General features: G+C 56.2%; 1 protein-coding gene across 6 annotated transcripts in view; it reads right to left on the bottom strand.

The window, feature by feature from the left end:
- ARHGEF10L (Rho guanine nucleotide exchange factor 10 like) overlaps positions 1-26,830 on the bottom strand; it is a 146,158-nt gene that overhangs the window by 29,613 nt on the left and 89,715 nt on the right. For all 6 annotated transcript variants that reach the window (XM_060089043.1, XM_060089046.1, XM_060089044.1 and 3 more), the window contains 7 exons: positions 26,156-26,271; positions 25,502-25,629; positions 24,054-24,154; positions 15,030-15,151; positions 8,889-8,975; positions 7,486-7,712; positions 5,699-5,853 (listed from right to left, as the gene is read on the bottom strand). In XM_060089043.1, coding sequence (XP_059945026.1) covers positions 5,699-5,853; positions 7,486-7,712; positions 8,889-8,975; positions 15,030-15,151; positions 24,054-24,154; positions 25,502-25,629; positions 26,156-26,271 — 936 coding nt within the window. The remainder of the gene's footprint in view (positions 1-5,698; positions 5,854-7,485; positions 7,713-8,888; positions 8,976-15,029; positions 15,152-24,053; positions 24,155-25,501; positions 25,630-26,155; positions 26,272-26,830) is intronic.

Genomic DNA, 26,830 nt, shown 5'->3' with positions numbered 1-26,830 from the left:
TTGCCAGTGCCCGGCCACTCCCATCCCCCCCTCCACAGGGTCCCTGGAAGGGGTGCAAAGCAGCCCCGGCACAGGCCCTCCCTCTGAGCCAGCTGCTGGGTGGTGCGACGGAGCACAGCTGTCTGCAGAGCTGGAGGGGTGTGGCAGGAGGACCCATGGGAGACAGACCAGATTCCCCCACCAGCACCCTCCCCTCCCCTTCCTGTCAAGCGGGTTCTCCTCTCCCCTTCAGCCCTACTTAAATGTGGCAGACTCCCAGCTCAGCTAAGAGTTGGAAAATACACCCCCCCAGCCCCCGCCCAACCAACACACATCCAGTTCTTTCCAGCCCATGAATAGGAGCATGTGGGAAGCTGTGGCCTCTCAACCTCTGCATTAACTTGGATGGGTGATGGTGACGTCACCTCTCTGAACCTTAGTTTCCTCATCTGTAAAGTGGGCACGATAACCGTGCCTACACCTCGCCGGATGTTGGAGGGATCAAATTAAATGTGTAGAATGTTTAGCACAGGGTGGGCACCCAGTGAGAAGCGTTGACAGCTGTTGCCACATTCTGTTACACGTGGGCATGCCAGGCACTCTTTTCATGAATTATTTCATTACCTCCCACCAGCCTATGTGGAAGATTCTATTCTTATCCCTGTTTTACAACTGAGAAAACTGAGACCCAGAGTTTAGAGAACCAGTCCGAATCACACAGCTCGACAGGACCCGCTGCTCATTAGCTCTGGCCGTTGGCTGTCTTTTGACACAACACGAGAGCCCGCAGAAGGGCACTGACTGATGCGACGGCAGACACCCAGGGAGCCCAGAGCTTGAACAGAGCCACCCAAGGAGGGTGGGCCAAGCAGGGTTGGAACTCGGCTAACTCTGGTCCTGGTCTCCTTCCCCAGTCCCTGCTGCCCCCTCAGGTTCCAAGGGTTTCCAAAGATCTCTGGGGAGAGTGACCGTGACGCAGCCAGGCCTCCACAAGGGATGCTGACCCTCATCAGGACACCAGAGCCACAAAAATAAGAGGCTTTGCGCGCCCTCCAGCGGCCAGAGGTGAGTAGTGCTTGTGGCCAGAAGCTGGAGCTCCCGCCACTAAGGCTAAGGTGGGGGCTGAGACCCCTGCCAGGAAGGAAGCAGCTGGGATACTGGAACCACACCCCCAAAACGGAAATGCGAGCTCTGCCCCGTGGGCAGTAATGACCAGCAGAGCCCGTGCACCCTCTACTCTCTACCTTCCTGGAATAGCATGGCTGCCTGGGGTAGGGGGTAGCGTCTGCTGCCCTTGAGGGTCACATGTGCACTGACCACTCCTCCGCCTGCTGGGTGTCTCCTGAGAGCCCTGACTCCAGGAAAGAACGATTACCTGATAAAATGTAATAATACCGATATCCTTATATCAAAAAGGACACAGGACAGGAGCCCCTGATCCGAAGGCCCATGGTGGGACCCTAAACAAGAGGTTTCCCCTTGCTGGGACTCAGTTTTCCAATCTGCACCCCAAGGGGACAGAACTCTGACCTCTAAGGTTCTTCCCAGCCTCCACAGGCCACAAGTCTAAGACTTTAAACATAATCATTGTGAGCTCTGGGCAGGGCTAGACCCCTACCCACCCCAAGCCTGCCGGGGGATCCATCCCTCCACCTGCTCCCTGCCCACCAGTGGCTCTAGGTACACATGTTCCAGAACACACACGCACACCTACAAATTCACACCCAGCCCCTGCATGACAGCCCATTCGTGAGAGCTGGGCCCGGCATCAGCTCTCACGCCAGATGAATGGAGATGAAGCCCCCGTCTCAGCAAAAGCAACTTCAAGAGGCAGGAGTCCCTCCTCCCCCAGGTTGCAGGGGAGAAAGCCCAGCCGGTGTCCTTGGGGGTCCAGATCGAGCCAGAGCCAGAAGTTAGGACATAGAGTGCAAGTCGTTGAGATCGAGGGGGACCCAGAGGGCAGTCGGTACCCCAGAAGTAATAACAACAGTAACAGTGATGATGGTGGAAAGGTAACAGACGTGAGTCTCTGTGCCCAGGCTCCATTCTGGGCACTTGTGTGACTGACCACACCTGGCCTTCACAACCACCCACTGCAGTGGGGCTGAATTCATCCCCATTTTACAGGTGAGGAAACTGAGGCTCCAAGAGGAGCAGCAGCAACAGGCCCGATCTCTCACAGCAGGGACCCAATCCCGACAGCCTGACCACACCCCAGACCATCACTCACCCATTCCATCGCCCGGTTCCTCCAGGGGGGTGACCCTGGCCCACGTCCCCAGCATCTAACCAGGGACATTCCCACACCCCAAACCAGTCCTGGTCACGCTCCTGTCTCTGCTCGGAGCTGGGGGTGGGGGCGGACAGAGGGGGTCCAGGCAGCTCCACCCAAACACAGGATGGGCAGGGGCAGGGGTTGCCTGGCTCATGTCCCAGCACAGTGCCAGCCACCTCGTGGGCACTGAACGTGTATTTGCTGAGTGAGTGAATGAACGAATGAGGGAATGAATGCTGATAAGCGGAGGCTCCTGGGGGCAGCAGACTGACTGCCACGGCCACACTGCCATGGAGTCGGATTCTCCATCTGTCACCTGGAGCTTGGACTCCAAGGCCCCCCCAGCTCTGACAGCCCAGGACTCCAAGTGGCCTGATGACCTTAGAATCTTCACAGTCACCTCACAGCTGGTCCTGGTTTCACAGGACCTCCAGGACTCAGCAGGTCCCCAGGTTGGTTTCTGCCTGTTTCACCCAGTATTTCTGGTCCTGCCCTTCTCCAATGAGCCAAAGCTGGGCCAGGGATGCCAGCTTTATCTGGTCTTGGTCTTAGCCAAACCCAGGCAAGACGGCAAACCTGTCATATGAACACTGACACATATCTCATCAGTATCTGCTCCGCGCCCAGAATAAGGGTCTGGATTATTCACAATCCCCATGGGGCACCAGAGGTGGGTTCTGCGGGCCCAAGGCCAGGGAGGCTGGCCTGGGAGCAGCTCCCAGCTCCAGCTTTAGGGCTGGGATGGAGTGGGGGTATCTGAGGGGTATCCAAGGTCCCACGGCTGGGTCATGGGCCAGGCTGATGATTCCAGACCCAGCCACATGCAGCCCAGATGAAAGGTGTGTGGTCCTGAGAGCCCCCCTTGCTGCCCTGGCCACCTCTGGAGGACACCATAGGAAGGGGAGGCACCAGGCCAAGGTCTCTCCCAGAGGTCTCCCTGGCCAAAGCCAAACCAAAGGCCAGAGGGTGGGCTCCCATGGACAGAGTGACCCAGACTCCCCTACCCGGCTGGCTGTGGCAGCCTCCCAGACAGCCTGCCGACGTCCACTCCATCCACCAGCCAGTGCTCGGCCACTCCCAACACTTCCCTCCGCTTCCCATTAACCAAGACAAACCCAAGGCCCACAGGGTCCAGTCCATCTACTCCCGGACCCTGCCTGGTGCCGCTTCCCACTCCAGCTACTGTCCAGCAAGACAGCCTCCCCACCAGACCAACCACTCTCCTGCTTCCAGGTCTCTGCACATGCACTTCCCTTGGCGAGAACACTGCTCCCCCAACTCTTCACTGGCCTGGCTGCTTCTCCTTCTTCAGGTCTCACCTTCAGGATCTCACCCCTTAGAGAGGCCTTCGCCAACCAGCCCACCCCAGGCACAGGGGGTCAGGCTCTCACCCGACACCCTCTTCCTCCCCTTAGGACCCTCAGCACGATGTGTAATTGTAAGCTTCCTGCCTGTTCATTTGACTCATGTATAAATTTAACTTGTCTCCCTCTATAAACTGTGAGGGTGGGCTCACATCTGGTTTGCTGGCCACCATATCCATGGTGCACAGTAGGTGCTCAGTAAATATTTGGGGGACAAATGTTTGCAAGGTGGGACAGCTAGTGGAGCACCTCAACCTCCTCCTCTAGGCAAGACAGTACCCGGCCAGCCCTGGAGGGAGGAGACTTAGGTTCAGGTCTCGGCTCACCTGTGGGACTCTAGGCAGTCCCTTCCCACCCAGAAGATGAGGGTGTGGCATCTGATGGTCCCCAATGGCTCTTTTGGTTGTGACAAACCACCAGACTCCAATCCCAGGCTGAAAGCCAATGGTTAGAGCCCATCCCCCTATGGGTTGAATTGTGTCCCCCAAAATTCAGTCATTGAAGTCTTAACCCCTAGCACCTCAGAACGTGACCTTGGTTGGCAACAGGGTTGTTGCAGTTGTAATTGGTTAAGATGAGGTCATATTGGAGGAGGGTGGGTCCCTAATCCAATATGACTGGGGTTCTTATTCCAAAGGGCTATTTGGACACAGGCTCACCCAAAGAGAACACCACATGAAGATGGGGGTTATGGGGCCACAAGCCAAAGAACTACCCAAAGCTGGGAGAGCGGCCTGGAACAGATCCTTCCCCAGTGCATTCCAAGGGAGCACGGCCCTGCTGACACCTTGATCTTGAACTTCCAGCCTCCAGAATGTGAGACAATAAATTACACTGTATAAACCACTCCGTTTGTGGTACTTCGTCATGGCAGCCCCAGCAAACCGATACACCCCCTCGCCTCCTCCCAACCCGGACGCCCAAACTGATGAGTCAGGAACCAAGACGGAAAGGGCCAGAGGCAGCCGAACTGGCGGCTGAGAAGCCAGCGCGGGCAGGGCAGGGCTCCCAGTCTCCCGTGGGAGCCAGAGGGTAAAAGTCCCCTGAGAACCCCTGACCTAAATCTCCAAAAATCTGAGCCCATATTGACATTCACACGCACAGGCTGTCTGACGGTGAGAGGGATTTTTTCCTCCTCCCTCTATCCCCTTTAATTAAAAACTATAAATGCCTTATTGAAAGCTAATTTAAAATACCAACACAGTGCCAAGTGGCAAAAAAAAAAAAAAAAAAATCTCAGTACAAATATCCGTTTATAATCCTGCAACAGGCTATGATGACGCAGCAATTAGAGACGCATGGGAGGGGGAGGGAGGCTGGGGCTTCGGCACATCAGCCACCTCTGGGGGTGCTGGGGGCAGCTCTCTGCTCTGCCCAGCCCTTGTCATTGGACTGAGAGCTGAATGAGTCACAAGGGGACAGGGGACCACAGCACTCGTGTCCCTCCCCGAGTCTCAGCATCAGCATCCGTAAAGGGGAGGCAGTTCTCAAGGGTCGTGGTGCGAATTAAGATAATGCGCCTGCATAAGCATTTCACCCCATCCTGGCATACGGCAGCTCAAACGCTGTCAGCTTTGCCCTCCAGATGTTATTATCTGTGCCATCAATGACTTAATAAAATAATGGAGATTGAAATGCCTCACCCCACTGGGCACTCGCTGTGCCAGGTCCTATGCTTTGCCTTCACTGAACCTTTTACCCAACAGGTACCCATGAGCTGTGGGTGTTACAATTATTCCCATTTTACAGATGAGGAGACTGAGGCACAGAGGAGAAGCTGCTCACCCATGGACACATCTGTCATCAGGGCAGAGTGTGGACATGAAGCCAGATCTATCTGAGCCCAGAGACCCTGCTCTTATCCAGCAGAGTTTCCCACCAATGGGCTGAGCTGCCTGTATGGTAATGAGCACCCCGTTCCTGTGGGGATCAGGGATCTCCAATCTCCCCAGCACTTCGATTCCCTGATTTTTTTCTGAGCTGCCTCCTTGGTCTGCCTCCCATAGACGCTCTGGTACAGCATGTGGCTCTCAGTCAGGGCCCAGGGCTGCCCCCATCGCCCCCAGCCCCCCATCCTTACCGCTGGTCCCGGGGTACGCGGCAAGGGTCCCATCCTGCAGGCCGGCAAACAGGTGGAAGGGGCTGTGTTGCAGGCAGAGCACGGGCTGCAGGCCTGGGCTCCTGCAGGTCGCCAGGCACTGGGTGCCTGTATCCACGCTGCTGTAAACCAGGATGCTGTGGGGAGAGGTTGAGTGACTCACTTAGCCCCCCAGGTGCCCACTCCCCACGTGCCCTCCTGGTGAGAGGCTCCGAGCCCCCCCAACCAAGCTCAGCCAGCCTCCCTGCTGTGTGAACAGGCCGATGCTCAGACTTTTCCATGGGTGGCCTTTAGAGGATGGTGCCCGTGGAAAACAGGGGGCTCTGGATGCAGCACAATAGAGGGGCTAAGAGAACAGTTTTCAGGGTCACACAGACCCGAGGGTGAATTCAGACGTGCCCCATCCAGCTGACTGACCTGGACTGCTGAGCCTCAGCCCTCTCCAAAAAATGGGGCCGTGATGCCTACCTCACGGCCATAAAAAGGAATGACGCACCGACATGTGCTACATGGGTGAACCTTGGAAATGTTATGGGGAGCGAGAGAAGTCAGGCACAAAAGGCCACACACTGTGTGACTCCATTTGCCTGAAATGTGCAGAAGAGACAAATACAGAGCAATGGGAAGTGGACTAGTGGTTCCCAGGGATTGGGGCAGGGAATGGGAGGTGATACAGGGTTTCTTTTGGGGGTGGTGAGAATGTTCTAGAACTACATAGTGGTGATTGTTGCCCATCATGAATGTACTGGAAGCCACTGAATTATACGATTTTAAATGGTTAAAGTGGTGAATTTTATGTTGTTTGAATTTGATCTCGTTAAAAGCAAAGAGTGTTCACCAGACCCCTGGGTTCCGTCGACCCAGACCAGGACATCACAGAGCCTCTAGTGTCTCCAAGTTGGTTCTATGTATGTTAGCTTTTAGCTCCTCCCCCAGCTGCTTGTGTGGGAAACACTTCATAGTGGGGCTACTGTGAGGCTCACAGCCCCTGGCCCGGGGAGCAGCACACAGTAGGTGCTCAGGAAACATCCTCTCTCCCCGCTTCCCCTGACTCTAGGACAGGCATGAAAAGCTTGGAGCTATGAGGAGGACGTGGGGGTGCAGCCCATCTCAGGATCTTGTTCATCACCATCTTCACCTTCCATTTAAGTGGGATGAATATTCATCCTCCATCCACACGGCTGGACCCTCCAGCAGGCTAAACTCTGGCGGGAGTGCCCCTTGCTGCAAGGAAGTATTGCTGACTCATCAGCTCCGGGAGGGTCTTACTGGGGGAGCCCCCTCTGCCAGCAGGTCTCATAACCTGGGAACACCCAGGATGCCTACCCGCCCTGCAAAGCTAACTGAGGCCACAGCTGTGTGGATGCTGTCAATGACAGAGAAGGGACCTGAAGGCTTCACATGTCCCATGTCCTAGTGGACTCTCACAGCGGCCCTGCATGGAAGGATGCTAACACCCACTTTACAGACAAGAAACTGAGGCTCAGAGCGGTTAAATGGCATGAGGAAATAGCAGATCCAAACCCAGCTCTGGCTGACACTGGAGTCAGCATTGCCCTCGGTACCACACTACCCGGAAGAGAGCCAGCTTGCACAAAGCAGCCACTGAAGGGTCCTGACACTGGGCACCCCTGGCTCCCCCTCTCTGCTCTCAACCAGGGGTGGAGAATGTTGGTGGGTGACAAGCCAAAGCTACACGGACAGCCTCCGATGCACCTGCCCAGCCCTGCCCCAGGCTGTTCCCAGCCCCTCCTCCCCAGGCCCCTAACCTGCCATCCTGGAGCCCAAGGCAGACGGTGGGGTGCACTCCAGCCGAGGAGTCAGCAGCCGAGCACTTCTTGTCTCCGTCTCTGCTCTCCCCCTCCTCCGGCTCCGGAATGTACTCCATGCAGAGCACAGGGGCCACCAGTGGGAAGGACTTGACGGTGCGGGGCGCGGGCCGGTTCAGGGAGAAGATCTCGACCTGGCCCCCTGCACCCTCCTGCCCGCCCCCGACCTGGGGCAGAGACCCAGAGAGGCCATCAGGGGAGAACCATGAGAGCAGAGGCAGAGCTCAGCCCCTGCCTCCCAGGGACCCGTCCCGAACTTCTACTTGCCACTGGGGTTCGGTATCAAGAGAAATATCCGCCCTCCTGCCCGCACATATCCTGCTGTCACTGAAGGTCGCTGGGTCCCAGCTGCCATGGCAACAAGTTAGATTCAGGGCCCAAAGGAAATCAGGTAAAGAACTAAGGTGGACTAGATACCCGGTCAGCTTTCTATTTCCTTATCTCCAGGGTGAATTTCAACCAACAAATAGTGAGCATACACTCTGCTCTTTAAAATGTCCTTCTCTGTGCTGTTCACTGTTTTACCTCTGTGTCTAGCACATGGCAGGCACTCATTATATACTTGCTGAGTGGATGGATGGATGGATGGATGGATGGATGGATGGATGGATGGATGGAAGGATGGATGAATGGATGGACAGATAATTATAAGGATGGATGGATGGAAGGATAATGGATGGATGGATGGATGGATGGATGGATGGATGCATCATGTGCTAGACACTGAGGAAACAGTGAAGAACAAATCACCCTCAGAAGGGACATTTGGGCTGAACTCTGAAGGGTGAGCCAGAGTTTCCCTGCTTAAGTACCTGGAGACAGGAATAAGCAAGAGGAAGTAGAGGATGACCAGAGGGGTGGTGAGGCTGGAACCTCAGAGAATCTATGGGAGGCCACCATCTGCACACCAGGAGCATGGGAGGTGCGGAACACCTATCTGAATCCAGGGAGGCTCTGCCAGGAACCCCAGGGGCAGAAAGGTGGGCTGGGATCTCTGTGAGAGATGGGCGGCCCTGCCCCCTGTCTCCTGGAGTGAAGACCCTGCCATCCAGATACTCCACACAGCTTCCCGTTCATTTCCATCATGGCACCAAGGCCACTTCCAAGCTCACAAATAAGTGAGCTTATTTGTCCCTTGGTTTTCTGTTGTCCCTGGTGAGGTCACACCTGCCAACTCGGAGCACAGAGCCTGGCACAGAAGTTCCCAGGAAGACCTTGCTGGCTGAAGGTGCAGAAAATGGGGGCCACAGGCAGGCAGCTTTCTCCAGCACCCACCCTGGGTGCCACCCTCCCTGCTCATGCCCTGAGGCCAGAATCCCTGGCTGGGCCTGGGGGTTACTCACCCAGAGGTAGCCCTGTGGAAGGGAGGTGCTGACAGCCGAGAAGCCCAGCAGGGGACAGCTGACAGGGCTGTGGATCAGGGCCCCAAGCTGCAGAGACAGACAGCACACACAGGGTTAAGTGTCGAGGTGACTGAGATGCTGACATTTGACAGCAAGACCTTGGTCTGAACCACCCGAGGGGCTGTTAAACCTGCAGATTCCTGGGTCGCCTTCAGGCCCCGAGTGAGGCCCCTGAGGGTGGAGCCAGGAAAGGGGCAGGTTCCTCTCCAGGCAGCTCCTGTGCACTCGCACTGGACCATCTCTCTCCTAAAAACTTCTGGCCAAAAGGGGCCTGAATGAAACTCTGGGCCAGCAGAGGGATTTTCAAACCAGGCAACTTCCAGATAAGATTTGTTGAAAACCACTAATGCCCACCCCCCATATTTTACAAACGGGGAAAATGAGGTCCACGGAAGACACGCAATTGCCCGAGGCCACGGGGACGGTAAGTGCATCCCCCAGGGAAGCACGATGGAGGGGGATCCTCAGGTCAACAGAGGCCCTCTGCAGACGACCCCTCCAGGACCAGAGGGCTGGGTCCGCGGTCTGGGGGCTCCGTCTGTAATGGTCTGTCACTGAGAACCACCAGCCGCTTGTTCCTTGTGCATCTGCTGCCCTAAACCCCATGCCTGGTGGCTCTCTGGGGCCTGTTTCCTGCGCTAGATCTGCCCGTCTGCCTCTCCCTGTCCACATTGGCCAGGACAGCAATGTGAGGAGATGGTCTGGCCCTTTCATGGGCCTTGCTGGAAACTCCAGCCAGACTGAAGGAGAAGGAGGCTGAGTGGGGAGAGCTCCAAGGTGCCCCCAGGAGAAATGCAGCACCACCGGACCTTTTGACAGGCAGGTGCTGCCCTCTGCTGGTCCTGAAGGCCCAGCCAATCCCAGCCCTGCTAGAATATTCTACTAAAGTCTCTAATGGCCATGGGTGAGGAGACCCAAAGAGGTCACCGCATCCAGCCCCCTCATTTAGGAGTTGGCAAACTTGAAGTTTGGTGGGTGGGGGGATGTGACTGGTTCAAGGTCACACAGCAAGTTAATGGCAGAGTCGGGGCTGGAATTCAGTTTCGAAACCCAGCCTAGTGCTCTTTCTGGTTGAACTCTACCCAGAGGCCAGACTGCCAGGCTGGAGACCTTGGCACTCTGGGATACAACTTATGCCAGGCCTCCTGGGCACCCTCAGGCCCCTGTTCCCCATCACTTTGCTTCTTGGGGGGCCACATCCAGCTGGGTGCCTGGCCCTTTCTGCCAGGCTGCTGCTCCTGTCCTCTCAGACGGGGAGGGGGCAACCGCAGCCCTGGCTCAGACGTTTCCATGGCAACTCCAGCGGGCCAGATGTCAGCCCAGTCAACAGAGCCTGGGTCCAAGACGATGGCAAAAAAACTCAAACGGCTCCTTGGAGGGGGAAGGCCCTGGACCCAGAAGTCCTATCCATGCCAGGAAGCCGACTCCCCAAAATTGAGGTGCCCCATAAAGAGCAGAGGAGAGCACAGGCTGTAGAAAGGAGGCCAGCTTTGGATGCAGCCAGCGGGCTCCAGTCCCAGCTCGGCTGCTACCAGCTGGGTGACCCCACAAACCCGTTCTTTGTGGTCATGGGGACCTTGACATCTTGTCAGGATGGACTTGGGGACTAGAGATGGTGGCCCGGCAGCGGCCACTGCTTACAAGGACTTCCTGGGGGATGCGTGAGCACTCAATAAGCAGTAACACTGTCAGCAGAACAACAGGACAACACTGTGGGGGAGGGGCTACTCCACGAGAGCCGCTGTGACACACAGGAGACAGGGACCCCCGAACAGCAATTCCGGCAGATGGAGGGTGACAGCCGGGACAGAGCCCACTTAGCTAGTGTACTGAGGCCTAGGCAAGCCTGCCGACAAGACCCTCTGCAGCTCTGGGATGCAGCCCCCAGGCCCCCAAGATGCTTGCGTGTTAAATCTCCCCAGAGTGAGCAGTACCCCACCCCCTCCCCAAGGCCCTGTCCCCAGCCAGGCCTCTAACTGGACCTCAGCCCAAGGGAGAATGGGTTTGCCCTGAGCCCTCCCCTTCCCACCCCCCTTGCCCACCAGGGAGAGGCTTACACCTCGGATAGAGCCCAGGTTCAAGAAGAACCTCGCAACACCTGACAGTCAGGCTATCGGAAACCCCCCAGTACAGACACCAGTGACTTTTCTTTCCTGGGGACCAAGATGTCCTCAAATATTTGCTTCCAGTTCTTGAACTCCGAAGGCAGGGCACACAGCAGACAATAAGCATTTGACAAGAATCGTGTCATTGAACCCTCACTATAACCCAATCAGGGAGGCACCACGGCCACCCCAGGTTACGCACTGAAGACACAGCTGTGACATCAAGAGCCGAAGTAGCATTCCTGATGTCACACAGCTGGGACATGCAGAGCTGGGATTCAAACCCACAGCAGGGCTTCCCTGGTGGCGCTGTGGTTGAGAGTCTGCCTGCCGGGAGGATCCCACATGCCGCGGAGCGGCTGGGCCCGTGAGCCATGGCCGCTGAGCCTGCGCGTCTGGAGCCTGTGCTCTGCAGCGGGAGAGGCCACAACAGTGAGAGGCCCACACACCGAAAAAAAAAAAAAAAAAAAAAAAAAAACCCAGGGCAGGGTGGCTCCCGTGGGTGCTCTTGCCCTCCCCCAAGCAATTCCCTGATGAGTCTGAAGGCCACGGTGCAGCCCAGCGTGGGGACCGGCCATCCTCAGCACTGAGAAGAGAGATGCTCTATCCTTCAGCCCCAGCATCCCTGTTTCCTTGAGGGAAAGAACCCAACACACACCCCCATCTGGCTGGCAGTACAAGAGGTCTGAGCTCATCTACACTGGGAGAGGGGCTGGGATAACAAGCCTTCCCGGGAGGACAGCCTCGGCTGCAGCTCTCGTTAGGCCAGCCGCAGAGCCCGAGTCCTGGGCCCCCGGGACTGGGCCTGGGAAGAGGCGTAGGCAGGGGCCCACACGCTCACATCTGTTCGCGGTAATTGGACAAGGCCCTGGCGCTCAAGGCCCTAATCCACCTGCTGCCACACGGAGCTGATGGGCACATGTGTCTGGTCCGGGGTGGGAGGCAGGTGCAAGCAGAGGGCACGGTGTCTTGGGGCCCAGCAAACGGGGACTTGCAGGCTCTGATAAGTCCCTCGGGAGCTCCACAGGCCCATCACTCACGGGGATTCCCTCACAGCTCCCTTGGATCACTCGGGGTCGGGGCGGAGGGTGGTGCTCCTCAGGAGAGGTCGGGCAGCGGGCCGGGAGGAGGCTGAGGGTGCTTCCAGCCTACACGGCCCCAGCCCCATGAGCTTCACGTGAGGAGATTCTCAGGCCCAAGTCCCCCCAGGGAGAGGAGGCAGATGGCTGCCCGCTCAGGTGGGCGTTCCTTGCAGGGAGGCCCCAGAGGCTGCGGCCTGTCTGTGACCCCACCACCCCGTGTGGCCTGTCAGGGCACAGGCCCGCGTCCTGTATTCCCCAGAGGCCCAAGGCCCCAGGGGAAGATGGGACAATCCATTCCCCACCCCAGAAGTCCTTTTCCATGGGATGCGGTGGGGCCAGGAGAGCCGCAGGCAGAGGGGACCTGAACTGTCCCCACTCCGAGGCCCACAGGCAACCCCCAGGAGGTAAGAGCCTCCTGTAATCAATAAATAAGGACTGAAGCCCTACAAAGGCCGGGAATGTTTGGTGAGGGGATGGCGCGGGGGCACATGCCAGCCAAGCCCCAGGGAGAGGCGGGGAGGAACAGGATCGGGCAGGGGTCAAGAACACCCTCCTTGCCCAGCGGGCAACTTATCACTCCTGAATCCCTTCTCTCAGCTGCAAGGACTAGCAGCCCCTCCTCTGAGGGCAGCTGCGGGGATCAGAGTTCATCGCTGGGAAGTGCCCAGAACGGAGGCTGGCACAGATGCCTCTGGGAAGGGCCTGACCCCAAGTTGTCAAGACTAAAGGACTTTAGGTCTTATCGCTGTTGCTGTTGTTGTTGTTATTACGGCCACTGTCTACTGAGCACCCGCTACCAGTCAAGCTCAGTGCTGGGAACCTGACCCAGCCTCTCCCACTGAATCCCTAAATCAGGCTGCGGAACAGGAAACAGCAGCCCACGCCGCTGACACCAGCTTTCGGGAGCGCAAGCCAAATACTCAGCTCATCCATCCTCTCCCTCACCCTCAGCCCCCGTCTCATCTCTCACCAGTTCAGCCATTCCTACCCCAGAGCACTGCCCCACTGTTTCCCCACCAGGGCTGGGACCAGGGTGAGGAGAGCGGGTCACTCATGCCAGGGGCACATCTTCGGGGGGGCCCAACACTCAGAGATTTTAACACAATCAAGAAAATATTTTAACACAATTTGTTTACAATAAAAATGCAAAAAAAAATCCATAGTGAACAATTACTAAGAGTTTAAATAAAGACAGGACCTGACCCTGCCTCACCCTAACGCTGGCTCTTTATTTACCAAAAAAAAGCAGGCAAACCAAGGCCACAGTTCGCAGGCCTGATTTTTTTTTAAGTATTGTGTTTAAATATCAGTTATTTTGACCATGAGTGCCTCACTCGTCTCGCACTAGTCCACCCCGGCCTCCACCCTGGCCTCCTCCCCGGCCTCCACCTGCACCAAGTCCCACCCCATCTCAGCAGGACCCCAGTGCCAAGCTCTGCTCTGGTCTCTTGGTCTCCAGTCCTGCTCCCTCCGTGTCCACGGTTCACTCCCACACAAAAGCCAGAAGGATCAGATGATCCTTCCAAAATATAAACCAGATCGTGCCAGTCCCCTGCTTGGAGCCATGCTTGGCTTTTCGTTGCCAAGAATGAAATCCAAACCTGACCCAGCCTGTGAGTCCGGTGTGGCCCAGCTCACCCACCATTGGGCCTCCCCTCTCAGCTCACCGAGTTACAGCCATGCCAGCTGCCCCAACTGCTCCTATCATGGGCTTCTGTGTCAGTCTGTCTTGTCTTGTCAATATTTGAAATATTCTCCCCCTGGGGCCTCCAGGGGTTGGATCCTCCTCGCCATTTGGGGCTCACTTTAAATGCCACCTCCTCTGAGAGGCTCTCTCTGACCCCCTAACTACGTGGCTCCATCTCTGTATCTATTATATCGGATTTATTTTCTTTATAACACACAGCACTCTTTTCTATTTGCTTTTGTTTGCCGGGGCAGGGGGGTATTACCTGTCTCTCCTCTAGACTGAAAGTTACATGTAGGCAGGAACCTTGTATGTTTTGGTCACCACCATATTCCCAGTGCCTGGCACAGAGCCTGGCACACAGTAGGTCCTCAAAAATTATATGCAGAACGGATGAATGAATGAATGAATTGGCATCTCAAGGGTATTTTAGCTGTTTAGAGCCCCTATCTACAGCCTGGTTTGTCTCTTGGGGATTCACCTGGGCCTAGGTCCCCTCCCTGGAGCTCAGATGACCTCATCTCCTTGGGAGGGGGATGGGCAGTAACTACTCCAGGTGGAGGAGTGAGCTCAGCCGGGACATCGGGGACAGATGACACTGGAAGTGAACATCCTTGTGGTTACAACCTGGGGCGCTGGAGTCAGCAAGTTTCCAATTCCTACAACTCATCCTTACCGGCGGTGTTGTTTTTTTTAGAAAAATCACGTCACCTGTCTGAGCCTTAGCTTCCTTACCTGTGAAACAGATCTAGAAACATCTATTCATGGGGTTCTTATAAATATTAAAACAAGACAGTGACAGCAAAGCACCAAGAGGCATGATGGCTGTGGAGCCAAAGCTGGCTGCCCCACGGCAGCATCATAAAGGGTGAAACCCGCAAAGTCTGGCACAGCCAGGTGGGCCTATTACAGTCTATCTTCTGAGCTGGAGTCACGCCATCAACTGATGAGATCATTGCTACTTGTTAGCTCAAAATGATGGAATTTTCTGTTCAATGATCCACAGAGGGCATCTGCCCCCTTTTTGGGTGGGGGGGGGGGGAAGCTGACTCAGAGAACAACAAAAAGCCTCGATCAACTCCGTCAGCAAGAGGTCTAGAAGCTGACGCTGGAAGCCAGGCCTCCCCTGCTGTGGGCACCACCTGGAAACTCTGGTTGTCCCAGGAGCCACCTTCGTGGTGGGCTCAGCAAGACGCGTGCCACTCACCTGCAGGCGGAGGCCCCGGGAAGAGAAAGCGGGGATGCAGCAGGCCAGGACTGGGCACCAGAACGGGGCTCTGCTCTTCCTGTCCTCGTCCGGACACAGCCAGCCCGGCTGGTTCTCCTCCCCTGCGGCAAGAGGAAGGAGGTGGGAGGAGCTGGTCAGAGAGCGAGGACCAAGCGGACCGTGAGGGGCCTTGAAAGCCCGGGAAGCCACCGCGGGCCCCAGAGGCCTGGCCCGCATGCCCCACGGAGCCAGCCAGCCGCTCCCCCAGCCCCACGCCTGCCCAGTGAGATGAAATCCAGCCGCACTCCACGGTCACAGCCATGGGTCCCAGGCTGGGAGTCGGAAAACCTAAGGCTTCAGTCCCAGCTTGCCCACCTTTTCACTGAGCAACCTTGTGCAAATCCGCCCAACTCTCTGAGCCTCGATTTCTTCACCTATGAAATAGGGACGATGAAAATGCCTTCATCCTGCAGTTGCTGCGAGGATCCAGTGAAATAGCACGTGTGACAGAGTTTCAAAAAGCATTAAGACACTGAGCGCAGTCCAGGCCCCTGCTGCCTTGATCTTACCTTCTAGAGGTGGGAGGCGGCCAAAAACAAGTAGGTGGACAAGAGGTTTTTGGATTGTGACAGCACAGCCATGACACTTTTATACCAGTGATGACGATGGTCAAGAGGAAGACTCTCTCTCCTACTCCCTTTAAGACCTACCCGGAAACCTAGGAGGTCACCTGCCTCCAGGTCCCCCAGTCCAGCTGGCATCGAAGCCCCTGGCAGCCTGTTAGAAGTGCACATGCTGGGCTTTCCTGGTGGCGCAGTGGTTAAGAATCTGCCTGCCAATGCAGGGGACACGGGTTGGAGCCCTGATCCGAGAAGATCCCACATGCCGTGGAGCTACGAAGCCCGTGCACCACAACTACTGAGCCTGTGCTCCAGAGCCCACGAGCCACAACTACTGAAACCCGCACGCCTAGAGCCCATGTTCCGCAACAAGCGAAGCCACCGCAACGAGAAGCCCGTGCACCGCGATGAAGAGTCGCCCCCACTCGCCGCAACTAGAGAAAGCCTGTGCACGGCCACAGACCCAATGCAGCCAATAAATAAATTTATAAATTAAAAAACAAAGGAAGTGCACATGCTCAGGCCCAAGCCAAGCCTGGACCCTGGACCCTCACCTGGAGACTGCTGCGCTCAAGAGCATCTGCTCAACCACATTCTCTGTGGAGTCTCCTTCACATGGGTCTGGGCTCCCTCACATGCCACCACCTCCAAGAAGTCCTCCCTGACCACCCTGGCTACAATGGCCCCCTTCTCTCAGAAACCACACTAAACACCCTGTCTTATTTCCCATACAGCTTTCACAATCAAAAATCATGTTTTCTGTTTCCTTGCTTACAGCCTGTCTCTATATGTCTCTAGAATGTAAGTTCAAAGCAGCAGGGATCTGGGTTGTCTTGTCCACCACTATCTCTCTGGCACCCAGCACGCTGCCCGCACATAGTAAGTGCTCAGCGAACATGGGTTGAAAGAATGAATGAGGGAGCAAGTGAGTAAACCGCCATCTCTCCTGAGGAATTCTCCCTGCTAAGGAGCCCATATTCTTTATACTCCATCTGACGGCTGCCCTCCAGGGATCCCATGACGGCAGGGGCAGGGTGCAGCTCAGACACGCCCAGTATGTGTCCAGGCGTCAGGCACACTCTGAGTGCTTTACATATGCTCCCTGGCTAGTTTTCACAATAACCAAGCACAGTCAGAATAACAATGTTCACCTTACAGATGATGAGACTGACAATTAAGTAAGTTGACCAAGTCACGTGCACGGCTGGGTGGCAGAGTCCACATGCGGACCTAGGTCTGTCTGACTGACAGGCTGAGTTCTTTGCACTAAACCCAGGCAATCTTCCAGCAATCAGACCCCCAGTGACACCCCTTGGCATGCATGACCCTGGACATGGGGACACTAGACAATGAGGAGGTACTCTGCCCCGAAGAGCCAGAGGCACTGGACAGGGCACCCCAGGTGAGAGAGGCCACTTAACGCAATGACATCAAGATGAGGGGTGCCTAGAGCTTTGCAGATGGGAGCAGAGGTCACCAACCAAAGGGTCCGACAGCAGCCTTCCCCCCCCCACCACACACATCTACTCAGCTACAAGGAGGGAGGGTCAGCTCAGCCCAAGGGTGCCCTGCGGCCACATGGGGACCTCCTGACCAGTCTTTCTGTGCGCACTACTGCCCCCTAAGTTGGTCCTCCCCACAGCAGCCAGAGCCATCCTGCTAAACTTCCCCTGGACCTCACTGTTCCCCTGCTTAAAAATACCTACTGAGTCCCGGACCAGTTGGAATAAAATCCAAACTCTTCCACAAGAGCTGCAAGGACCCTCCTTCCCTCTCAGCCTCAGCCCTCGGCTGCAGGCTCCACCGTGCTCCGCTTTCCTCAGCAGCTTAAACGGCACGAGCCCGGAAAGCTCCCTCTGCCTGGAAGGTGCACTCGGCTCTCTCCAGGGCTGGCTCTGCTTCTCTGCGAGGCTTAGGTTACGTCTCCGCCTTCTCGGAAAGGCCTTAACTGACCATCATCCCATCTCCCACCTCCATCACTTTCTGTCTCAGCCCCTACTGGTGTGTGTAATGGCCCTGACCACAATTTCCAGCTCTTTTACTGGCTTGGCTCTTTTATCCTCTGTGTGTGTGCGCGCGTGCACTAGTGCACGTGTATATGTGCGTGCATGAGTGTGCACATGTGAGTGTTTCATTGTGCTTGTGTGCCCAGAGGCTCCCCTACAACGCCCGTGTTCCATGACGGCTGAAACCTTCCACACCGTCTCCTTCTGTACCCTCCAAACCCCTCACGTGGCGCTGGACACACAGCAGACCATCAACACCCTTGTGTGGCATGAACAAAGTCTCTTCCTGGAGCCTCATTTTCCAGATTTGTCAAATTGGGATGACGGCCACCAGGAGCAGTCACCACCCCCAACCCCCAGCCAGCACAGAGCAACACTGGAGAAATATGGTCAACTGGGGGTGGGGGGAAGAGGAGGAACCAATCCAAGGGTACGAAGCTTTGTTTTTACAAGGTGAGTAAATCCTAGAGATTATCTGTACAGCCTATAGCTAACAATTCTGTATGACGTGCTTAAAGATTGGCTAAGAGGGGCTTCCCTGGTGGCGTAGTGGTTGAGAGTCCGCCTGCCGATGCAGGGGACACGGGTTCGTGCCCTGGTCCGGGAAGATCCCACATGCCGTGGAGCGGCTGGGCCCGTGAGCCATGGCCGCTGAGCCTGCGCGTCTGGAGCCTGTGCTCCGCAACGGGAGAAGCCACGACAGTGAGAGGCCCGCGTACCGCAAAAAAAAAAAAAAAAAAAAGATTGGCTAAGAGGATAGATCTTATGTTAAGCGTGCTTATCACACACACACAAAATAACAATAATAAGGAAGAGGGCAGGAGGGAACTTTTCAGAGGGTGGGTTTGTTTATGGCGTAGACTGTGGCGATGGAGTTCACAGGGGTATGCTTACCTCCAAACCCGTCAAGGTGTATGCTTGAAATATGGATAGCTCTTTGTATGTCAATCACACCGCAATAAAGGGCTTTAAAAATGCCGTTGCCGCCAGAGAAAGGTGATGTCTGCGTATAGGTCACAGCAGAGAGGAGCCGGAATGCGGGGGCAGGTGCGGAGGCTCTTTGAGACGATGAAGACATCCGCAAATGTCAGGAATTATTATGTGAACAGCTGGCTCCGATAGAGGCTCCGGTGCCTGCCCCACCCCCTCAAGCAGTGGAGGCGCTGGACGGGGAGCTCACTCCCTAAACGGGCCAGAGGCGTCCCCGGTGTCAGGCCCTCTGCCCCACTGAGCCCTGGAGACAGAGTCGCATGAAACCCGGTTCCCGCCACCGAGGAGAAGAGGCCATCAAGGAAACGACAACGATGGCCCAGGATGGGCATCACTGAAACAGAACGGCTATGTGCGCCTCACTTCACAGTTTACACAGCGCTGTCCCGCACGTCATCCCACAGCCACCAAGGGAAGTCGGAGTTCCCATCCCTGTCTACACTGGGGAAACGGAGGTCAGGGAGTCAAAGACAGGGTCCAGGAGCCAAGCAACTAACCTCTGGGGCACATTGCACAGCGCCCGCGGCCAGGCCGTGACAGCCGAGACAAGCCCGCCCGCCCTGGGGGACACCACCTCTCCTTGGCAGGAGCTCACATGTGAGCTCACATCACAGCCACCGCGCTGCCTCTTGGACAAGCCTCCGGGCAGTGAACAAAGATGATCGAGATTGGAGAGTCTGGCCCTGCGCTCAAGGAGCTTACGGTCACGCAGACCCTCGCCTCCCCAGGGGCAGGAGCCCGAGAGAGCAGGCAAGCCCACCTGCTCGCCTGGAGCTCAGTGGGTGGACATAAGCCCCCGTGTCCACCCACCACCACGTCGCCCCGAGCTCATCCCTCTCCTCCCACCACGCACCCACAGCCCATCAAGTCCTGGCAACTTATCACTATACGTTCCTTTAATGATCTGACCTTCTCGTCTCAGATGGTGCCTTCCCTGCCTGCGACTGGGAACGTTAAAAGAAACTGGAGTTGTTGTTCCCCATCTGCCACTACCATTGTTCCCGTCACAAAACCGGAGCGGCTGAGACCAAATTAGAAGGCTGTTACCACTGGAAATTGAAAGCCCGCTCGGGATAAGTGACATTAAGAACAGGCATCAAGGGCAAAGCTGCGATTTCCAACTGACGATAAGTGGGGGCTTATTTAGCCTCCGGCTCTGTTTGTCGGCGCCCACCAAACTCGAGAGCACTCCAGGGGGGCAGTGGGAGCAGCTCCAGGGCCGGAGCCCACGTCCCCGCTCGCTCCCCCCACCCCCTGAGCCCTCAGGACCACCTGCCGGCCGCAGGAAGCCGACTCTGCCAGAAGGGCCCTGGGGGGTACAGAGCGGGACCCTTAACCTCTCCTAGCCTGTGGCCTCGTCTGGAAAATGGGGGGAATAATTCCAACCACTTGGAGTTGTTGTGAGCACTGGAAAGATTATATTTAATACCTAGTGTATACCAGACACTCAAGAAATAGTACCCATTATGACCACTGGCCTCAGGGTTAAAAAGCTGCCTATTACTATGCCTGAGGTCAGACCACCCACCGCCATTGGGCTGAGCCCACCACCTGCGCTGGCCCTGCCCTGCTTCTCCAGCCCCACCTGCGTCCCAGCACCATGCCCTTCCTGTCACTTCTGCCCCAGCGGACAGTTTGGACTGCACTTCTCTTCCTTCTTAAATCCAAGGCCCCTCTCACACCTCCCAGCACCACGGAGATGCTACTGGCCATGGCCACAGACATCAGGGCTGCCGGGACCTCAGCATGCATCTTATCCTGCAGAGAGAGACACCGGGGTCCAGGGAGGCCAGACAGTGGCCATGATCACCCAGCTGGGGTAAAACCCAAGTCAGGCTCCTGGGCCAGTACCCTCGGTCCCCCTCCTGGAGGGCAGACCTACCACTTCCGGCCAAGGGCTTGGGCGGGTCCCTGGCTCTGGGACGGTTGAGGGCTAATGGAGATGAGAGATGAGGGTTAGAACACGCTCGGCACACAGCCTGGGCCATGCTCAGGACTCCGTAACCAGATCTGGAAACCAGGCTGGAAAACTAACCAAGTCACAGGCAGTGGGGAGAGCCTGCCAGGCCACGCCCAGCGAGGACCTGTCCCTGGGAGCGTGGGATTAGCCTGGGGCCTGCCCAGCCCAGGTCCTCCAGGGGTGGGAACCAGGAGGGCCATGGAGGGAGAGGCTGCAGGGGTCCCTGGGCCAGGGATGCAGCACTTAGAGCTGTAAGGGTTGGGGGGGACACAGGAAGGGAGAGCTGGAAGCCCCAAATCTCCCCTTTCCCCACCGCCACCCCTGGAGCCTCCTATCTGCATCTCTTTTCTGGAGCCTTAATGAACAGAGACTAATTGGCAGAGAGAGGGGGAGGACATCCTGGCACATGACTAAATGTCATGTGACCCCAGGCCAGTCACTTCCCCACTGTGAGATGCAGACACCCCTTTCCTAGGAGCTTCTCCGGTGTGCCAGGCGCCTTCCAGGCACCATCTCCCCGTATGCTCACATGATACCCTATGAATATCCCCATTTTCTGATGGAGAATCCAAGGCATGCAGAGGTGAAATCATTTGCCCAAGATCACGGAGCTAACGAGCAGCAGAACCGGGAATTGAACCCACGTTGTCTGGCCCCATTTCACGCGGTGCTAAGATCCCGAAATGCAACAGGGAAAAGGCCCATGGAACTCTAGGCCAAGTTACTGAGGAAGCCTGCCTTTCTCAGGCCGCACAGCACAGCAGTGGCCACACTGGGATGTAAACTGGGTCCCCAGATTCCCCAGGACCCCTGCCCTTCCAAGGGACAGAACTGCCCCCACCATCTCGGATCCCAGGCACCCCCAACTCCAGCCCTCTCTTTCCCAATCTTCAGTGGATTATGATCTCAGCACACTGGAGTCAGGGAGAGAGAAAGATGCAGAAAAAAAAAATTAAAGGAATAACATCCTTTGTGAATAAATGTTTTTAACGGTTCTATTTCTAACGGGCCTATTTCTAACGGGCTTATATTGTTTTCCTCGGCACCAGGCACTGAAGATTAAAAAAACTGGCAAAATAGAAGAAACGATTATTCAAGCCCCAGGGGAATCCAGGCATTCAGAATAGATTTCAAATGACTCTCTTTCCTTTAAAACTTTTGCTGCAGTGAAACCATGTGGAGATAAGACAGCCGAAGGTCTTCACAGGCCGCCAAGAACGGAGATGCTCACATCTGTCGGCTCCTCTCCCACCAACGCCAAGGCCCACTCGGCAAAGCATCTGGGCTTCAAACGGGAGATGCACCTGCCTTTAGCGGGTGTACAAACAGGGCTCAGGAGCTTGCCCTAGACGCACTGCTCCATGGGAAGGGGAGAGAGTGGAGCGGGTGGCCCGAGGCCCAGCAGGCAGGCCACCTTAACCTTTCCTCGGCTGGAATCTCCGAAGTCCTCTGCCAGGGCCGGGGCAGCCTCTGCCTAAAACCCTTCCTCCACCCTCCACAGGCCTCCTGGTCGCCCAGAAACATCCAGCAGAGGCCTGTGTGATGTCAACGCCAGATCCAAGAAGGGGCTGGCTGAGCAGAAGGCTCTGATACCGGCTCCTCCAAAGCCACAACCTCTTCCCCGTTTCCCTCCCCAGTCTCCACATGCCTCTCTCCGAGTAGCTGCCAGAATGATCCACTTAATTAGAAATCAGTTCACGCAACTGTCCGGTTCTCTCAGCTCTGCAACCCACAGCCCCCACGCGTCAAGAGAGAGTTCCATGCACCTCACCCTGGCTTTCTGGAAAACCTGCTCCCCACTTCCACCTGTCTCCCCCCACACCCCACCATTCACCAACTCTGGCTACCTCAGGACCTTTGCACTTGCTGTTCCAAAGCCTGGATCGCTTTACCCAGACCTCTGCACAGCTTCAGACGTCACCTCCTCAGAGGCCCTCCTTGACAGCAGTCCCGGCCCCCAGGCTCGGTGCCAGTCACGCATCCGGTTCTACCCCCTCACAGCACCGACCCCTCCCTGTTGATTTGTTCCTCGTGTAAGTCTCTGCCTGCCCCTCATAAACTGTAAGTTCCTTGAGAACAGCGACCTTTCTGTTTTTGTCATTGTTCTTTTCCCCTATGCCTGAAATGACTGTAGAGACTCAATAAATAGTTTGGTTTTTTTTTGCGGTACACTGGCCTCTCACTGTTGCGGCCTCTCCCGTTGTGGAGCACAGGCTCCGGACGCGCAGGCTCAGCGGCCATGGCTCATGGGCCCAGCCGCTCTGCGGCATGTGGGATCTTTCCGGACCGGGGCACGAACCCGTGTCCCCTGCATCGGCAGGTGGACTCTCAACCACTGCGCCACCAGGGAAGCCCAATAAATAGTTTTTTAATTGATGAAAGCCATTGACAAAGGTCCTGACTCCTTTCCAGAAATGTTTTAAAATCTATCGGAAATACATATTTATCTAGATAAAGATCACGCCAGAAATAAAAAACAAACAAAACCCCAGAAATCACTGCTATTGACTGGAATTGGCAAATGGGAATTCTAGTAGGTCACAGCAAATAATGGTCCTGATCGGCAAGAAACTAGGCCTTTTGTCAATTTAAAAAAAGCACAAAGTAATTACAATTTAATGAATGTGGTTTGGCAGACAGAAGCTCACCAACTTGAGGAAACAGAATTGACAGGGATTGAGAGTGGGCTCTGGGAGCCGACTGCCCAGGTTCTGAACTCCTCCCTGCTGTGTGACCTCAGGCAAGTCACTGCACCTCTCTGGGCCTCAGAATCCTCAGCTGTACAAAGGGATTCACAACAGACTTACCTCTTAGAGTTATTGTGAACGTGAAATGAAAGAAATGTGTGTAAAATGCTTAGAAAAATGCTTGCCACACAGGAAGCACTCTATAAATAGAAATACCCATTATTTATCTGTACTGTTATTAGGGGGTGCATAGGAGAAAAGAATTATAAAGAGGCCTTTGCTTGAGAATCAGTTTAGTCTAACCTGCATCATTCTTTATGTAACAGTTTTATTGAGATATAATTCAGCTACCATAAAACCCACCCCTTTAAAGAGTACATCTCACTGGTTTCTAGTATATTCGCAAACTTGGGCAACCATCACCACTATCTAATCTGCGAACATTTTCATCACTCTAACCAAAAAAAAAACTTTAGTGGTGACTCTCCATTCCCTCCTCCTCCCAGGCCCCTGGCAACCACTAGTTTACTTTCTGTCAACTCCCACCATTTTACAGATGGAGAAACTGAGGCTCAGAGAGGGGAAGTAACGTGTCCAAGGTCACGAAGCAGAGCCTCTGGCCCCAGCTGTTTCTCCGCTGCACCATCTCCCTCCACTCAGAAGCCTCCCTGCCCCCCAAGACTGGACGACGCTCTCTGACTCACATATACACTCCCCAGACCTTCCCTCTCCGCACTCCTGACCCCCGGGGCTTTACTCACGGAGTCCGATCTTGGCCAAGTGCAACCTGTTGACCCAGGAGATCTTGCTCAGGGGGTTGGGGGTGATGAAGACCACCATGAAGCTGATGGGGCGGCCGGACCTGCGGTGAGAGGGCAGGAGCATGAATGCTGGAACGGGGCCTGGCTCACCCAGGAGGTACGCAGCTCTTCCCCCCAACCACCAGCCCTGGAGATAGAGCGAGGTCTGTGCAGAGCATCAAAGCATGGCCAGAGAGGCCAGTGGCCTGGCAAAGCCTCAGTCCCCTGGGGAAGGACTCCCTCCACCCACCACAGCCCCGGGGAGGGGGCAGGTAACTCCCCCGAGAGACCAGGCTGCGGCCCCCAGCCCGGCCCAGGCACCCCGGCGTGGGTGCCTAGCAAGGCCATGGGGGGTCTGGCCCTCCGCAGGCTGCGACTCGAGAGGCCCTCCAGGGCCCCACCTGGTCAGGGTTCCACAGGCCTCGTCAGACACCTGCACACGCCTGACCCGGAGCCTCTGACTCGGGCCTGTTCCCAGCACCTGGCACAGGGCATTTGCTTGGTAAATGTCTCCTGAACGGACACATGAATGAATGAAAAAATGAATGAACGGTGGTATGTACAGGCTTGGGGTGGCCAGAGGTCACTGTTGTCACCACACTGTCATCTCACCTTAGAGCAGCGGAAGCCCCTTCATTGTTCTCCAGGGCCCATTTCCCCACTGTGAGCCATCCCAGCCCCCGAGAGGTGGGCAGGAAGGTGAGGAAGGGGCGCGGAGAAGGGGAGAGAGCCGCTCAGCAGGGCACTGTGAGCCACTGTGCGAGGGCACCCAGAAGGTTGCAGGCTGCTGACCCTCAGACTCCATCCAGTCCTGGGCCTTGCATCCTGGTTCCCGGACCTGCCTCCGACCACAGCGGCCCAGTCTCCCCCTCCCAGCGGCCACTGTGCCTGTAACACTGTCCCCGCCCAACCAAGAGGTCAAAACCTGGGCTCTGAGCCCCTCACTGCGCCAGCCTAGGCTTCGGAGTCAGACTCCTCAGAACCCAGCTCTGCCACCTACTTCTGAGCCTCACCTTCCTCCTCTGTAGAGTGGGGATCAGACAGATCGCTTTCCCCATCTCTGCATCAATTCCACAAACATCAGCTGCGGGGCGACTGAGCATGAGCTCCCGTGGGAGCATTTGGGGGGAGGCTGGATCCATGAGAGGAGACCCAGGGCCTGGTCCCAGGGGACTGCACAGTCTACAATCAATGGCAGGGTGTCCCAGTAGCCTAACAGAGGACAGGCTCACCCCAGGTACAAATAGGTCATTTGTTCATTCATTCATTCATCTGACCACGAGCACCTGCTCTGTGTCAAATGCTTTGCCAGGCACGGCCCACGATGCGTGTATGCCCACACCCACCCCCGTAGTGCTGGCAAGCAGGCTGGTCCCGACGCCCCTCTCCAAGGCCCCTCTTCCTCTCACTTGTCAGGTTTCCCGGGCAGCAGGAGCCTGAGGCGGCACTTGTTGGCCGAGTGGATCTCCTCCTCCTTCACCCGCATAAGCCTCTGCAGGGCCAGGCACCAGTCTTGAGCCACGGTCATGTTCAGGTTCTAGGGTCAAGGAGGCCAAGGAGGTCACCATACAGCCCTCTGGCTCCCCGAAAACCACCCCAGATCCCACATCAGTTGGGGACCCAAGGGGACAGGAACCAGGGGTCAGCGTGGGAGCTCGACCTGGGCAGCTCACTCGGCCACAAGCGGTGGGGGGATGCCGACTCCCAGGGCTCCAGGCCTTGGTTCAGACCTCCCCCCTCCACGGCACCCTTCCTTTGAGAGGGACACACCCTCCCAGCCAGCTTCCTCTCCAGCTTGGGACGAGGCTCGGGAAGGAGCTGCAGGACAGAACAGACACTGAACAGAGAACGAAAAAAAAAAAAAAAAATGCCCATAGCCAGGCCCTGCTCAACTCGAACCAGAGCTTCAACCCGAACCGGAGGCCGCCCACCAGACTTCCAGGTAGCGACAGGAGCTTCAGCCAGTACTGCTGCTAGTGGGAGCCCAGAGGCCAGGGCGCATCGGGGAACCGGGCGGGAGAGGAGCCCACCCACACCTTCCTGCCGAGGCCGGTGCTGGGTACCTGGTAGGTGCCATGCAGCGTGCTGACAAGGAGCGTGATCTGCTCCACCACAGCCAGGTCCTTCTGCAGGTCCTGCAGCTCCTGGAAGAGGCGCGGGGGCCCGAGGTACACCTTATCTGGGCAGAGAGAGACCCTACTCAGCCTCAGGGGTGGGGAAGGCACCACCAAGGGCCCAAGCAGGTACTCACTGCAAAAAAGAAGAGCTGTCGCCCTGGAGATATGGCACTAGAGACACAGAAGGAAATGTTACCAGGCTCTCGTCGACTAGCGGGGACAAATCCAATCACGGGTAAAGTCTAGCGCCTAGGATCTGGGCCACTCTCAGTCTATACAAAGGGTCACAGGAGACCAGAAGACTGAGAACCAACTGTGCCCATGAGAGGCGAGGAGACTTCACAGGCCCAGGAGAGCGGTGGGCACTGCCAAAAAAGGAAAACCGCAGGTGCAAAGGCACTGTGGCATAAGGAAGCCCAGGAACAGTAAGTTGTTCAAAGATGTACTAAGAACCTACCATATGGCAGGTTCTAGTCTACATGTTGGAGAGACAGCTGCAACTGAGACAGACAGGGTCCCTGTTCTTGTGGAGCTTATGACCTGGTCAGGGTCAGGGAGGAGTCAATTAACAACTGCAGATGGTGGGAGGTACTGGGGAGAAAGATATCGGGGTGATAGGAC

Source organism: Mesoplodon densirostris, chromosome 2, assembly GCF_025265405.1.
Source record: "Mesoplodon densirostris isolate mMesDen1 chromosome 2, mMesDen1 primary haplotype, whole genome shotgun sequence".
NCBI lineage: Eukaryota > Metazoa > Chordata > Mammalia > Artiodactyla > Ziphiidae > Mesoplodon > Mesoplodon densirostris.
The sequence above is the reverse complement of the archived record's forward strand: the minus strand, read 5'-3'. Positions and strand labels throughout refer to the sequence as shown.